Source organism: Aulonocara stuartgranti (genome assembly GCF_965226115.1).
Source record: "Aulonocara stuartgranti genome assembly, chromosome: 22".
Taxonomy (NCBI): Eukaryota; Metazoa; Chordata; class Actinopteri; order Cichliformes; family Cichlidae; genus Aulonocara; species Aulonocara stuartgranti.
In genome coordinates this window covers 10,012,267-10,026,837 of record NC_138957.1, presented here as the reverse complement: position 1 = coordinate 10,026,837, position 14,571 = coordinate 10,012,267, and the positions used below count along the sequence as shown (strand labels likewise).

The 14,571-nt window shown below is 43.8% G+C and overlaps 1 protein-coding gene across 1 annotated transcript in view; it reads left to right on the top strand.

Annotated features, from left to right (window-relative positions):
- Positions 1-14,571, top strand: part of LOC309698721 (uncharacterized protein) — an 89,974-nt gene that overhangs the window by 68,090 nt on the left and 7,313 nt on the right. The window contains exons 23-24 of the mRNA XM_082521375.1: positions 8,279-8,381; positions 12,304-12,440. Coding sequence (XP_082377501.1) covers positions 8,279-8,381; positions 12,304-12,440 — 240 coding nt within the window. The remainder of the gene's footprint in view (positions 1-8,278; positions 8,382-12,303; positions 12,441-14,571) is intronic.

Below are 14,571 nucleotides of genomic sequence, written 5' to 3'. Positions count from 1 at the left end.
CCGCATTACTGCAGCCGCAGCCCCAATCCGTCTGTCGATCTCCGGCTCCCTTCTCCCATCACTCGCGAACAAGACCCCGAGATACTTGAACTCCTCCACTTGGGGCAGGAACTCATCCCCGACCCGGAGTGGGCACTCCACCCTTTTCCGGCTGAGAACCATGGCCTCAGATTTGGAGGTGCTGATCCTCATTCCCGCTGCTTCACACTCGGCTGCGAACCGTTCCAGTGCGAGCTGGAGGCCCTCACCCGATGAAGCCAACAGAACCACATCATCTGCAAAAATCAGAGATGAGATTCTGTGGCCACCAAAGCGAAAGCCCTCCGCCACTTGGCTGCGCCTAGAAATCCTGTCCATAAAAATTATGAACAGAACCGGAGACAAAGGGCAGCCCTGGCGGAGCCCATCACCCACCGGGAACGAGTCCGACTTATTGCCGGCAATGCGAACCAAGCTCTTGCAACGGTTGTATAGGGATCGAATGGCCCGTAGCAATGGGCCAGACACCCCATACTCCCGCAACACCTCCCACAGGACACCCCGAGGGACACGGTCGAATGCCTTCTCCAAGTCCACAAAACACATGTAGACTGGTTGGGCAAACTCCCATGCACCCTCAAGTATCCTGGAGAGGATAAAGAGCTGGTCCAGTGTTCCGCGACCAGGACGAAAACCGCATTGTTCCTCCTGTATCCGAGGTTCGACTAGCAGATGAACTCTCCTTTCCAGCACCCTGGCATAGACTTTCCCAGGGAGGCTGAGGAGTGTGATCCCCCTGTAGTTGGAACACACCCTCCGGTCCCCCTTCTTAAAGATGGGGACCACCACCCCGGTCTGCCAGTCCACAGGTACTGCCCCTGATCTCCACGCAACATTGCAGAGGCGTGTCAACCAGGACAGCCCTACAACGTCCAGAGCCTTCAGGAACTCGGGGCGGACCTCATCAACACCAGGGGCTCTGCCACCAAGGAGTTGTTTAACTGCCTCAGTGACCTCGCCCCCGGAAATTGGCGGGTCATTCCCCTCATCCCCAGACTCTGCTTCCTCCTCGGAAGACGTGGAAGTGTGGAAGATAAAGTCATGTAAAAGCACAAACGCAGAACCCAACAAAAATACAACAAAGCTAGTGTTCTCGTCGTTCCTCTCCCCCCTCTAATCATCTCACAGTCACGCACGCACACAACACACACTACGTACCTCTGAACGGCACCAGTCTCTCGTCGACGGTGACCTCCGGTCTCGGTCGGTACATGGCGGGCAACCTCGCGCACCACTCGTCCCACACGGCTCTGATGGGGGCCAGTTTGTCGTAGCCGCCGCCGCCGTGGCTCTCGCAGGCCTCTCTCCGGGACCTGTACACGCCAGCGAGCACGAGCAGCCCCACGTAGGCCCGGAACTTGACGCGGCCCATGGGCTTCCATCCATCGATGGCGGGCCTGCGCCTGTCCGCTTCCAGGTTGGTCATGACGATCACCGAGTCCCCTATCTCTGGCGGAAAGTAGGCCATAAACAAGGAGGCCTCGTCTCGCGCCGCCGCCACGGCCTCTTCGGTGGGGCCTTGTCCTTGCGGGTCGAGGTCGTCGTTGTCGTCGTCGTCTTCTTCTTCCTCTTCTTCTCCGTAGTCTTTGTCTTTATAGTGTTTGTCGTCTTCTTCATAGTCTTCGTCGTCTTCTTCTTCGTCATAATCATCGGCTACATCTGCATCGCGAGTTTCACCGACAGCGCCGTGCCTGCGATCGCACCCAAGATCATGAACGCCACCTGCAGCACGGCCGGCATCCTCTTGCCAAAGCTCCGAAGCCTTCCGCCCCGGTTTAGCGCCTGCTTCTTTGACTTCCTCTCAGCCTTTCGACTCGCCTTGCGAGCCGCCATCGTGGCAAAGTTGCAACGACATTTCGTAGCCGTGATCTTATGCGGCCACATACCCATGGTCCGCTGCCTCGTCGCTTTCGTCTTCCTGATCCTCCGAGTAGCGCTCATCCTCTGCCAGCGTTCGGGCTGTTGAGTTGTTATCCCCCTCGGCCTCTTGCTCTTCTTCCTCGGTCTCTTCCTCCCAATCCTCCTCCGAGTTCTCCTGCTGCTGCTGCTCTTGGTCTTCCTCGACCCCTAGCCCTCGATAGCGAAACGTGGCCGGTCGCAACAACGGAGCCACCGGAGCCGACCCTGCGTACACCAAACGCGCTGCTGATTGTGACGGTGATGGTGAGCGGGAGGAGGAGGACGACGATGACACCGCCGGCGAAAGCGGTCCACCTGTACCGACCTTAGTGCTCTTTGGCTCCCACGGTCTAGTGCGTGACATTGTATTCTTCGTCTTCTTCTTTCTCGTTGGCACCTTGTTGTTGTTGTTGTACAGCACGCGCCCGGACACCACCTCTATAACAAAACCCCAACACGCTTAGTACCCACCATTACTGATGGGATTTCCGGCTCTTTTTAGAGATCCGGCTCTTTCGGCTCGGCTCACTAAAAAGAGGCGGCTCTTTCGGCTACGAACCGGCTCTTCAGGTTGTTTTGTTGCTTTAATTAATTTATCATTAACAATAATATAAAATTATGCAGAAAAGGAATTACTAATGTAAAAAAAAGTGGTTTTATTTATATATGTTTATACATATATGTTATATGGCCCCTAGAGACAAAGCACGTACAAACTCCAAAAAGCACGTACAAACTCCAAAACACATTTCTAGCGTTAACTGAACTTCCAAAACAGAGCTACCCAGATCACTTAAATTACACAATTGAAAGCATGTGTGTATTGTTTGTGTATTTATAGACAAGCACTCATATTTATTCAAATAATTTAAAAAAAAAAAAGTTAATTTACCTGTTACTACCACACTCCAAATCCGGTTGTTGATACTTGGCTTGTGTAGCCACTAGGTAACAAAAGCTCAACACTGCGCCCTAGCATCCTGGAGCACTTCTGTTGTCTTTTGTACGTGATTCTGAGTTTGTACGTGCTTCTGAGTTTTTACGTGTTTTGGAGTTTGTACATGCTTCGGGGTTTGTAACTAACGCCCCTTCCCCCTCTGCCCAGCGCAAAGTACAGGCCGCGCGTGCGGAGTTTAGCGGAAAAAAGGGCGAGAGAGAGGGTGGGAGAAAGAAAAAAAAAAAACCTCACGGCTCCCAATAAGGAGCCGGCTCGCGTCGTTCACTTCAAAGAGTCGGCTCTAAGAGCCATTTCGTTCGCGAACGACCCATTACTACCCGCCATCCACGCTCTTATCATCTCGCCGTGCGACACGCTGTGCTTTCACCGTGGTGTCTCTCGACCCCCACCACCTCTCTCTCTTTCTCCTCTGTCTCCCATCCCTTTGGGGGGATTTCGCGACCCCTGCCTATTCCCTCCTCCCTCTCTCTCTCTCTCCCATCCCCTCGGGGGATCTCGCGACAACAACCACCTCCCTCCCTCTGCGGGGGACCCGCATCCCCCGACCCCGCCGCTCTCCCCCTGGTGGGTGCATCAGGGTTAACAGTGAATATAAATTTTATAACTGAATATATAGTATAGTAGGCATAGTGTTACCCCCCTCCACCATTAACAAATGATTCAGCCCATAGTGCAGACCAGCTTTTTTTTTCTTGTTTTCAGTAGCAAGCAATGCTTATGATTGTGCCAGAGCACATTTTGAACACTGTGGGAATTTCAGATTTCACACAGGTGGTTGGATGTTACACTCTGGAAATGTAATCAAGATGAGTGTTATTAACCCTGTGGGGTCCACGGACACGCTGCACCTCCAGATCACATGACTCATTTTAGCTGACTTTAAGCTGCAACATGCTGCAGCCACGCTCAGTCTCAGCTTGTGTTGAAAGTTCGGGCTTCAAAGTATACACCGGTTTTTAAATTTTAATGACAGGCCACTAAATCCAGAGTTAAGAAAAAATATATATATATTCATATAAGCCATCTTTTTTTTCTAAATACTGTTGTCACTATTTTTGTTGTTGTTGTTGTTTTAAAAAAAAATCATTTTCTAAGGACAGTGCAAAAACAGTAAAGAAAGAAAAATAGCCACCTCTTTCCTATTGGTGAACAAATATACCATGTCGAACAATTTTTTTAAAAAGTCAACATGTGGGATTTGGCTGTTTATAGGAAGAGGGGTAGTGACGGCAGAGAGACAGAGTGAGCAATGAGAGAGAGAGTTATGATAGCGAGTTTTGAGATGTGGGAGATTTGTCATGTTTAGCATGGAGTGTGTACTTAGTGTGTAGCGTTGTCTTGTGTAGTTAGTCTGTTGTGTAATTGTTGTTTTGTGTTGTGTGTCAGTGAGGGCACCAATGCCTGTCACAAAGGCACATTGCAATGTAAACACAATGTAAACACTATGGAAAAGAGGAGTGATACACCTACTGTTAGGGAGAATGGTAAATGGCCTGCATTTGTATAGCGCTTTTCTAGTCCATAGGACCCCAAAGCGCTTTACACTACATTCAGTCATCCACCCATTCACACACACATTCACACACTGGCGATGGCAAGCTACATTGTAGCCACAGCTGCCCTGGGGCGCACTGACAGAGGCGAGGCTGCCGGACACAGGCACCACCGGGCCCTCTGACCACCACCAGTAGGCAAACATGGGGTTAGTATCTTGCCCAAGGATATTTGGCATGCAGCCAGGGTGCAGCCTAGGATCGAACCACCGACCTTCTGATTAGTGGCTGACCTGCTCTGCCACCTGAGCTACAGCCACCTCGGTCTTGTGGCGGACAAACAATTTTTTTACTGGCACAAATTATTTGTGGGGCATTTTATTGTGACACCCGATTGTTCTCTCTTTTTAGTTACAGTAATATTTTTAAATGGTTGTACAAAATTTAAAAAACGCCAGGTGTATTGCCTGCATTTTTAGATAAATAGTTGTATATGTTTACAAAATGTGTGCATACGTATTCAAAATGTAAAATTTATATTTGCATTTAAATTATTTATAAAAATAATTCTGTCTGTGATTTTTACAGTAAAAAAAAAACTACTACTAGGATTTTATGTTTTTTGTGTGATTTCAGATCAGTTGTGTTAATACAGTATCTCAATGAAAAAATAATTAAATTCAGACACGTGAAGTTGTGCTGAAAAGAGTGATACAAAGCAAGGCATGGTAAAAATAAAATAAAATGACACAATTTAAAGGTGAAATACAAACGTAAAATCAGGGAGGAAGGAATCAAAATTAGCCAGTTATATTTTGGAACTCAGAGTGTTAACCCAAAAAAACAAGAAAATTTTGGTTTAAATTTTTTTTCATGACAGTGCAGGTTTCTGACATTTTTTGTAAATTTAAGCGTGTAACAACTTTTTTCTAACAAAAGAAAGTGTGAAACTTAAGTTATACCTGTGTTTGTAAATGAACTGCCCCATGTTGTGTAGCTTTCTGGATTGTATAATTATTGAGCTACATATTTATTTATTTATTATACAGGCTATAAAGTACATAAAATCAAAATTCGCATGTTTTATGTCACTAAAATTTTTAATTATGTGGGCTACAGAAAATAATTAAGTTATAGACTATATTCATATAAAAAATGTGTATACTTACTGCATTTGAATTATTTTAACCATATGTAACCACCTGCATATGTTGTTGTTTTTTAAAGGCTTTGATTTTACCATCCCATTTGATTTCCTTACCACCCTAAGAAAAATTCTCTAAATCCGCCCCCGGTCAGGACAGGCCATCATGGAAAAAATATATATAACAAACAAATAAAAGAAATAGTTATATTTATAAATGGCTTAAAGTATAAACTAATTTTCCATTTAAGTTAAGCAATTTGGATTTTTTTTTTTTTATTAGAAATCGCAGAATTTTCACATTTTCGTTTAAATACTTGGAAGAGACGCATGGTTAGGCAGCAGCAAGCTGAGCCTCATCTTGGATTGTAATCCCTCGCAAACTGTGCACTGTCATGCAATGAGATCAAGCTAGAAACAAATTGATGCAGAAATCACATAACAAAATGCTACTGCCAGCGAGTCTAATGCAACACTGACGACTGTTTTATAAAATAAAATTAATATCAAACGGCCATAACAGCAGCATGGCATGTGGCAGGGCAGTGGTAACTGCCTCAGACACTGGCAAGTGGAGTGGAAGGCAGCAAATGCCTGTACTAGTTACCTTTGCCACAAATTGGGCCAGCCCTTCTGTCACATGGTGAATCTACTTTGTTGCATTCATATATTTGTAAATCTCATTCAGTGCCTCACCAGCCATAAACCGCACCGCATGTCACTCTATTATTATGAACAGCTACATTCACCCTGGGGAGGGAGATCATCAAGGCCAAGTTTCGTTGATTTCTGGGTCCAGTGATTTGCAGAAACCTCCTTCCTTTAATCAGAACTGTCCTGTGCCAGATGTTGTGATGGCCTTCTGAAGCATGATAGCAATGCCTGATGATAGCAACCTTTGCTTTGTGTAATATAATATATCCAGTCCTGTAGAAAAGTGGTATATTATGCTGTTATACTTTATAGTAAATAACACTATCAGCAAATCACAGTATGAAAAAATTCCAGATTAAAGTTTTTAGCTGAACAGGATGATATGTCTCTTTTTTCCTTATTTCATCATTCAGCAGAGAAGCTGTAGGTGGATTGGCCCTCTCCTGTGCCAGCTCAAATGTTCCCATATTTTGTCTCTAATTTTGTCATGGAGCAAACTACTGTGTACCCTGCACCATGTGACCAGCTATTTTGGACAGTATTTGGAGCTGGATGGCACGGAGGAAGCTGGCTTAGTCGACCCACCTCCTATCGAGCTGTCTAGGTGGCCTCATTCCACCCTTAACTTTCATTCAAATACTGCAGATTCGTTCAATCTTAGCTGAACAATATTTATCAGGCACACACGGGTACTGTATGTACAATGAGCTTAATCATTATGCTCCAGACATAACAGGCAATTTACCCGGTGGAGTTTGGGTCACTGGCTCCCCCAGACCGCCCACAAGCACCTTTCCGTAATGAGGTCAGCATCACCATGAATTACTCTTTCTGTGCATCCCACTCCGCAGCACTGTCCCTTGGCAGAAGCATGGCTTCAACAGTAGTGGTGCAGTGGCCGGGACATTGAGTCTCTCTAATGTCCCGGATAGGGACAGGACTGTTTATTTGGATGAACCAATGTCTGCTGTCAGGCTATTTGGGCAATTCAGGATAATTTTGATTTTTGGAAGAAGCAAACTGAGTGATATCATTCTCAGGTGCGATATAACACCCAAGCTGCCAGCTAGCTATCAAAGACCTACTTCTGCCCACTACCAAAAGAGCAGCACCCACTGCTGTTGGGGGCACACTGCCAGCGAGAGCCCAGCCTGTGGAGTCCCACACAAGTCACATATACTCCAGATAAAGCTGACCATAACCACATGTTAGCTCTCTGCAGCTGGAGGAAGCCTGGGCTGCTGCAAACTGCTCCATATACACAAGTTTCTCAGTGACTGTAGCTGCCAATCAAAGCTATCTTCATGAAATTGCACTCTAATTTTTCAGCATTAGGTTAATAATTAATTTAAACTTCCAAGTCCAAATAATTATGATGAGATCTGCTAATAATGGCAGAAAGCATTGTATCAAAAATTGATCTGAATAGAACTTTTTGCGGTTTTGGTTGACCTCTGTCACTAACATTGAGGATGGAGGGTCTGGGTTTATGAGCCATATATGTAGCCATATACCAGGCAAAAATATAGACAAATTGGTTTCACTTTGGGACAATTTGCCAGGCTATCACAGGGCTACAATTTTTTGACAAGAGAAAGATGATATTTATCAGCAAGCTGAGACCATTACCTGCTTTAGATGTATAAAACTATATGCACCATCGGTTACCTCTAATGGTTTTCACCACTATTTGTGTGGGGTCCCCAGACACTACATTCATTATTTACTGCATAAATACAGCACCTAACTTATGGTTTCTTGCCATTGCCTGGTTTATAGAGTGATAACACAATAGTCAATTAATTGATCTCACAAAATAAAATATAAAAACATGTAAACATCAAAACACTCCATCATCACAGTATAACACAAAGTCAGTTAAACTTCATGGATATGCTTCTGAACTACACAGACTGATCCCTGAAGTCCAAGTGACTTAATCTGATTCTTTTCTTTCTTTCTTTCTTTGTAGCAGTGTACTATCCCAGCATAAGCGACACATTTGTCAGAACATATGTTTACAAAAACACATAAAATTCTTAGTGGGCTAAGGAAGTATTTAAATTAAATATCTGTAATTTTCAATTATAGCATTCTAGCTGAAGAATTCCTGACCAGTCATGACAAGTATGAACAAGAGGCCAAAAAACATACTGAGGAGACTGCTGGTGAATCACTGGATGAAAAAGAGAAGGTAAATGACCTATGTTGTTCTTGTGGTGTGTTATTCTGCAGAAATCTGGCAATATGTAAGAAGCTCTAGTTATTAGGGTTAGAGTACCTGGCTTTTTGTTTAAACAAGTCTGTTAATGAATCTGTCCAGTCTGTATCTCTGCATGCTTTGCACATTTATTTAATTGGGAACGTCACCTAGAACTCTAAAATTGAAACCAGATGGGCACATACTAAGGCTACGTCCACACGTACACGGGTATTTTTGAAAACTGAGATTTTCCGTTTTCATTTTAAAAAATAATCCCGTCCACACGTAAATGCAGAAATGAAGGAAAACGCTGCTAGGAACATGCCAAAGCAACAGGTGGCGATATATTCCTAACCGTGTAGAAATGTTGGCCAATCAGAAGTCTAGAAGCCTCGGTGGGAAATAGTAAACAAGGATGGGGCACAGAAGCAGAACCGAGTCGTATGTGTGGAGGGACAGTAACTGTGTGTGTATATGTAAGCATTTAAACACTGCAGAGAGTACAAATAACAGTAACAGTATTGTAGAAATTCATTTCACTGAAACAATAATGTGGCGCACACCTTTGACGCTGCGTTTTTTCCGTTTTTCTCGTCCACACGTAAATGCAAAAACAGTTTTCAAAAATATCCACCCTGGCCGAGTTTTTAAAAATCTCTGTTTTCAGTGACCGAAAACGCCGTTTACGTGTGGACGAAAGGTGCACACGCATAGAAAAATCTGCGTTTTCAAAAATACCCGGGTACGTGTGGACGTAGCCTAAAAGTCTTTGAATTTCTGTGACCTTAAGTCACCTGAAGTCACCTGGGCTCGTCGGGGGAGCTATTTAGATGAGCGATGGAGCTTCCACCGACGCTGGATTATTGCGTTTGACTACACGAGGAGTGTGGGACGAGAAGGAGCAGTGAGCACGGGGAGTGCAGGGACACTGGAGCAGAGAGCACTACACGGGGACTTTTGGGAAGAAGACACTACAGGGGAGTCTGGGAAACTGGGGATTTATTGTTGTTTACTTCACCACCTTGTAAATAAACATTGTTGCACTGAAGAGTCCGCGTTTGGGTCTTATTTCCCCATCTCCCCACGGTCTGCCAGCCAGACCGTGACACTAAGAGAGTCTCCCAGACTTGTTCTCTAAAATCCTAAAGAAGAATTATGGATTTGATCAACTGGTCCCTTAATGGAATTGACACCCTCCTGGGCTTGGGAGAGTCCGATTGTCCTGCAGAGACGTTTGCTACCAGATACTCGATGGTCGGTTGCCTTGTGTGTCTGGTGACACTCTCGATGGAGGACATTGAACGACATCTACCAATTCGGAACTACGGTAGCAGAGTTCTGGCTGATTGGAGCTGGCTTGGACCTGGCTTATCGAAGAACAAGAAGCGGCTACAGCTGTTCAAAATCCCACAAGGCTGGCCAAAGTGATAGACGATGGGCAGGGCTGTGAGTACTCAGACTGTGTTTTTTGAACGCAATATGGATAAGATCTTGAAGAAGAAGAACAGGAATTGAGAGAATTGGTGACCAATGACGGACATTAGACCAACTGTAAAATTGGATGCAGTTTGTTTGCACTAACCAAAACAACTACCATCTTCATCTCATGCGCCCCCGTGGCGCCAGCTGGATGCTCAAGGCAAAAGCTGACGGGAATAACAAAACTCTCCTTTAAATAATAAGACTGTTTGTTGTGACTCTCTTTCCCCTCATTCAAGGCCACCCACGTTGATCGAAGATTGTTGACTTTTGCCTAACCGGGTGAAGGGACACTTTTTCTCGGTTGAACACAGAACACACACACATATGCATGTACATTGACACGGACCTACACCCCTCCCACCCCCTCCAAACGCCTTCGAAGCTTATGTCTTCTACGTTGTGTCATCACAATCATAGCACATGCTGATTCATGTGCTGAGCTACAGTGGGGCAAAAAAGTATTTAGTCAGCCACCGATTGTGCAAGTTCCCCCACTTAAAATGATGACAGAGGTCAGTAATTTGCACCAGAGGTACACTTCAACTGTGAGAGACAGAATGTGAAAAAAAAATCCATGAATTCACATGGTAGGATTTGTAAAGAATTTATCCGTAAATTAGGGTGGAAAATAAGTATTTGGTCACCTCAAACATGGAAAATCTCTGGCTCTCACAGACCTGTAACGTCTTCTGTAAGACGCTTTTCTGTCCCCCACTCGTTACCTGTATGAATGGCACCTGTTTGAATGGCACCTGTTTGAACTCATCATCTGTATAAAAGACACCTGTCCACAGCCTCAAACAGTCAGACTCCAAACTCCGCCATGGCCAAGACCAAAGAGCTTTCGAAGGACACCAGGAAAAGTATTGTAGACCTGCACCAGACTGGGAAGAGTGAATCTACAATAGGCAAGCAGCTTGGTGTGAAAAAATCAACTGTGGGAGCAATCATCAGAAAATGGAAGACATACAAGACCACTGATAATCTCCCACGATCTGGGGCTCCACGCAAGATCTCATCCCGTGGGGTCAAAATGATCATGAGAACGGTGAGCAAAGATCCCAGAACCACACGGGGGGACCTGGTGAATGACCTGCAGAGAGCTGGGACCAAAGTAACAAAGGTCACCATCAGTAACACACTACAACGGCAGGGAATCAAATCCCGCAGTGCCAGACGTGTTCCGCTGCTGAAGCCAGTGCATGTCCAGGCCCGTCTGAAGTTTGCCAGAGAGCACATGGATGATACAGCAGAGGATTGGGAGAATGTCATGTGGTCAGATGAAACCAAAGTAGAACTTTTTGGTATAAACTCAACTCGTCGTGTTTGGAGGACGAAGAATACTGAGTTGCATCCCAAGAACACCATACCTACTGTGAAGCATGGGGGTGGAAACATCATGCTATGGGGCTGTTTTTCTGCCAAGGGGACAGGACGACTGATCCGTGTTAAGGACAGAATGAATGGGGCCATGTATCGTGAGATTTTGAGCCAAAACCTCCTTCCATCAGTGAGAACTTTGAAGATGAAACGCGGCTGGGTCTTCCAACATGGCAATGATCCAAAACACACCACCCGGGCAACAAAGGAGTGGCTCCGTAAGAAGCATTTGAAAGTCCTGGAGTGGCCTAGCCAGTCTCCAGACCTCAACCCCATAGAAAATCTGTAGCGGGAGTTGAAAGTCCGTGTTGCTCGGCGACAGCCCCAAAACATCACTGCTCTCGAGAAGATCTGCATGGAGGAATGGGCCAAAATACCAGCTACTGTGTGTGCAAACCTGGTAAAGACCTATAGTAAACGTTTGACCTCTGTTATTGCCAACAAAGGTTATGTTACAAAGTATTGAGTTGTATTTTTGTTATTGACCAAATACTTATTTTCCACCCTGATTCACGAATAAATTCTTTACAAATCCTACCATGTGGATTCATGGATTTTTTTTTTCACATTCTGTCTCTCACAGTTGAAGTGTACCTCTGGTGCAAATTACTGACCTCTGTCATCATTTTAGGTGGGGGAACTTGCACAATCGGTGGCTGACTAAATACTTTTTTGCCCCACTGTATGTGCTGAGGTGTTTTATTCTGTTCTCAAACTGATCTCCCTGTTGGAGCTCAGTCTGGGGGGAGTTCTCCTTATCTTTCCTTATGTTGTGCATTTTCCATTGTTATACCTCTCTGACCTGTCTTCCCCATGTGATGTTTTGTGTAATGTATGTATGGTCGGAACGGTAAGATGGCGCTGGCAAGGCTGGCAGCCTTAACCCAATTTCCCTCAGGATGAATAAAGTATTATCAATCAATTTTGGTTCAATATGAACCATTTCATTTGAATAACTGTCGTCAATCTCTTGATTGGACATGAGTTTCTGTAAACATTTTACATGCTTTCAGAAATCTAACAAACTTGCTGTGTGTTTCTGTTTTGAAAGAAACTGGTTGAAACTGAGGAAGAGTTTGTGCCCCCCCACCTCAGATGTCCACTTACCAAGAAGTTATTTGTTGATCCTGTGAAAACAAATAAAGGAACAGTATATGAACGGAAGGCCATTGAAAAATCCCTGAGACGGTATGTTTATTATTATATTTATTATGTGTATAATGATTAATGACTAATTAAAGGATTACATTTTTAAAGCATTTTAAAATCATAGTACAGATGCAGTTACTCACATTTTCAACCCGAGGCCAGCCAACTGACATTCAACTGTAAGCTGACAGTCAGCAACTGAGAGTCCCTCCTCCTTCCCTTGTCGTGTATCTACTTTCAACTAGAGATGGACCGATCCAATATTACATATCAGTATCGGTCCAATACTGACCTAAATTACTGGATCAGATATCGGAGAGAAATAAAAAATGTAATCCGATCCATTAAATATCAAAAAAAGCACCTCACAAAACTTGCGACATGGCGTAACTCGGCTCATAACCGTATCACATCGGGGCAGTATGCATCACGTGATAGAGCGGCTGTGACATGCGAGACCTGTCTGCGGTCTGGTTGAGTATTTGCAGCCTCGCTACCAAATTGGCATTTCATCTCCGAGAAAGTGATCCCAGAGAGAAGTAAAGCAAGTGTGTAAGTTCATCTCTGAATGTTTGTAGAGGATTCCAGCGTTAAGCTTTACAACCGATATATGGAGCGACTGCCTCTCTCTCCCTCCCTCTCCTGCTGCTACTTCAATCATGAAACTGATCAATGATCAGCTGATCGGCTTTTCTGTCGCGAGTCCGTCTCTCGTTTGTTTTTGGCCCACTTCACGCCAGAAAGAGGAAACCAGCGGCTGAACAACAGCAGCATGTTTAACCTTGATAATCTGTTGTTAGAATTTATTTAATATTACTTTGTACACCAGGATCCTTTTCTACGTAGCTGACGGCTGGTAACTGTGCAGGGGCGGATCTAGCAAAGTTTGGCCAGGGGGGCCGATAGGGCAAGAACAGGGAAAAGGGGGGGGACACAGACATACTTTACCTTACTATTATCATTTAAAATGTCGAGCTTTTAATAAATAATTATCTGAATCTTACACCCAAAGTTTTAATCTGATGTAAAATGTATAGAAGTCCATTACTGTATATAGTAACTAGTAAGTCTAATATACCCTAGTATACACTTTTTTTTTTTTTTGCTGGGCGTTTGCAACCCTATTAGTTAGGTTGCTTACTCTTTAAAATACCAGAATATGGAGAATGGAGTAGGTTTAAGTTTATTAGATTGATCAGTATTGCTGATCTATGAAATATTTTGGGTGCAGTGTATTTTTTGCATAACAGAATAGCTTTAGTATTTGTTTGGGTTTTTTTTTTTAACTTGAGTTTGAACTTATACAAAATGCAGCAAGATATTTAAAAAAAAAACAGTTTTATTGATTAAAAAAACAGACTATATCAGATTCATATTGGCATCGGCCGATATCCAAATTTATGATATCGGTATCGGACATAAAAAAGTGGTATCGCGCCATCTCTACTTTCTACTAGCTACTTTAAACATTTAACACTTAACTTAATTCCCCTTCAGTTAATTGCAGTGTCACCAAGAGATGGCGCATTCTTAATAAAAAAACAACTTGATTTTCTCAGTATTATTGTAGGGTCTTTAACTAATAATATAAAGTGCAATGGGGTCACTGTTTTGATTTGGCACTATATAAATAAAACTGAATTGGATTTCACATTTTTTGATAGCTTTTATTGTAAACCTCTTCACCCATTACAATATAAAAACTTTAAATTTTGAAAATGTAAAAAATGGATAAAACTTTACAGTCAGTTTGACCATTCACACATTTTACACTGCAAGTCAGTGGAGGTTATTTCTGAGACTGATAGAACTTTCTTGTATTATGCAAAAGTCTTGAGTGACCCATAATTTCTCTAGATTTTGCCTAAGAGAGGCCAGGCTTTCACCTAGTTTCTTCTTTTCTTAAGTGCTGTCCAGGCTTTATAAAGGTATTTCAAAGCTGTTCTTGGCTTCCTTTTATATCATTTTCGGTCCCGTTCCCGTACTTTAGAGGGAATGGTTTTTCAAGCCAAATTAAAGTTTATTAGATCAGTGTTAATTTGTTAAATGTGCTTGAGTGTGTAACCTATCAGCTGTTTGAGCTGCATTTAATAGGGGCTGTGCTGTGTTTTTGGGAATGTGAGCAAACAAACCTTCCCGAAAATGGGACATTAGAAGACTACCAAAAAAA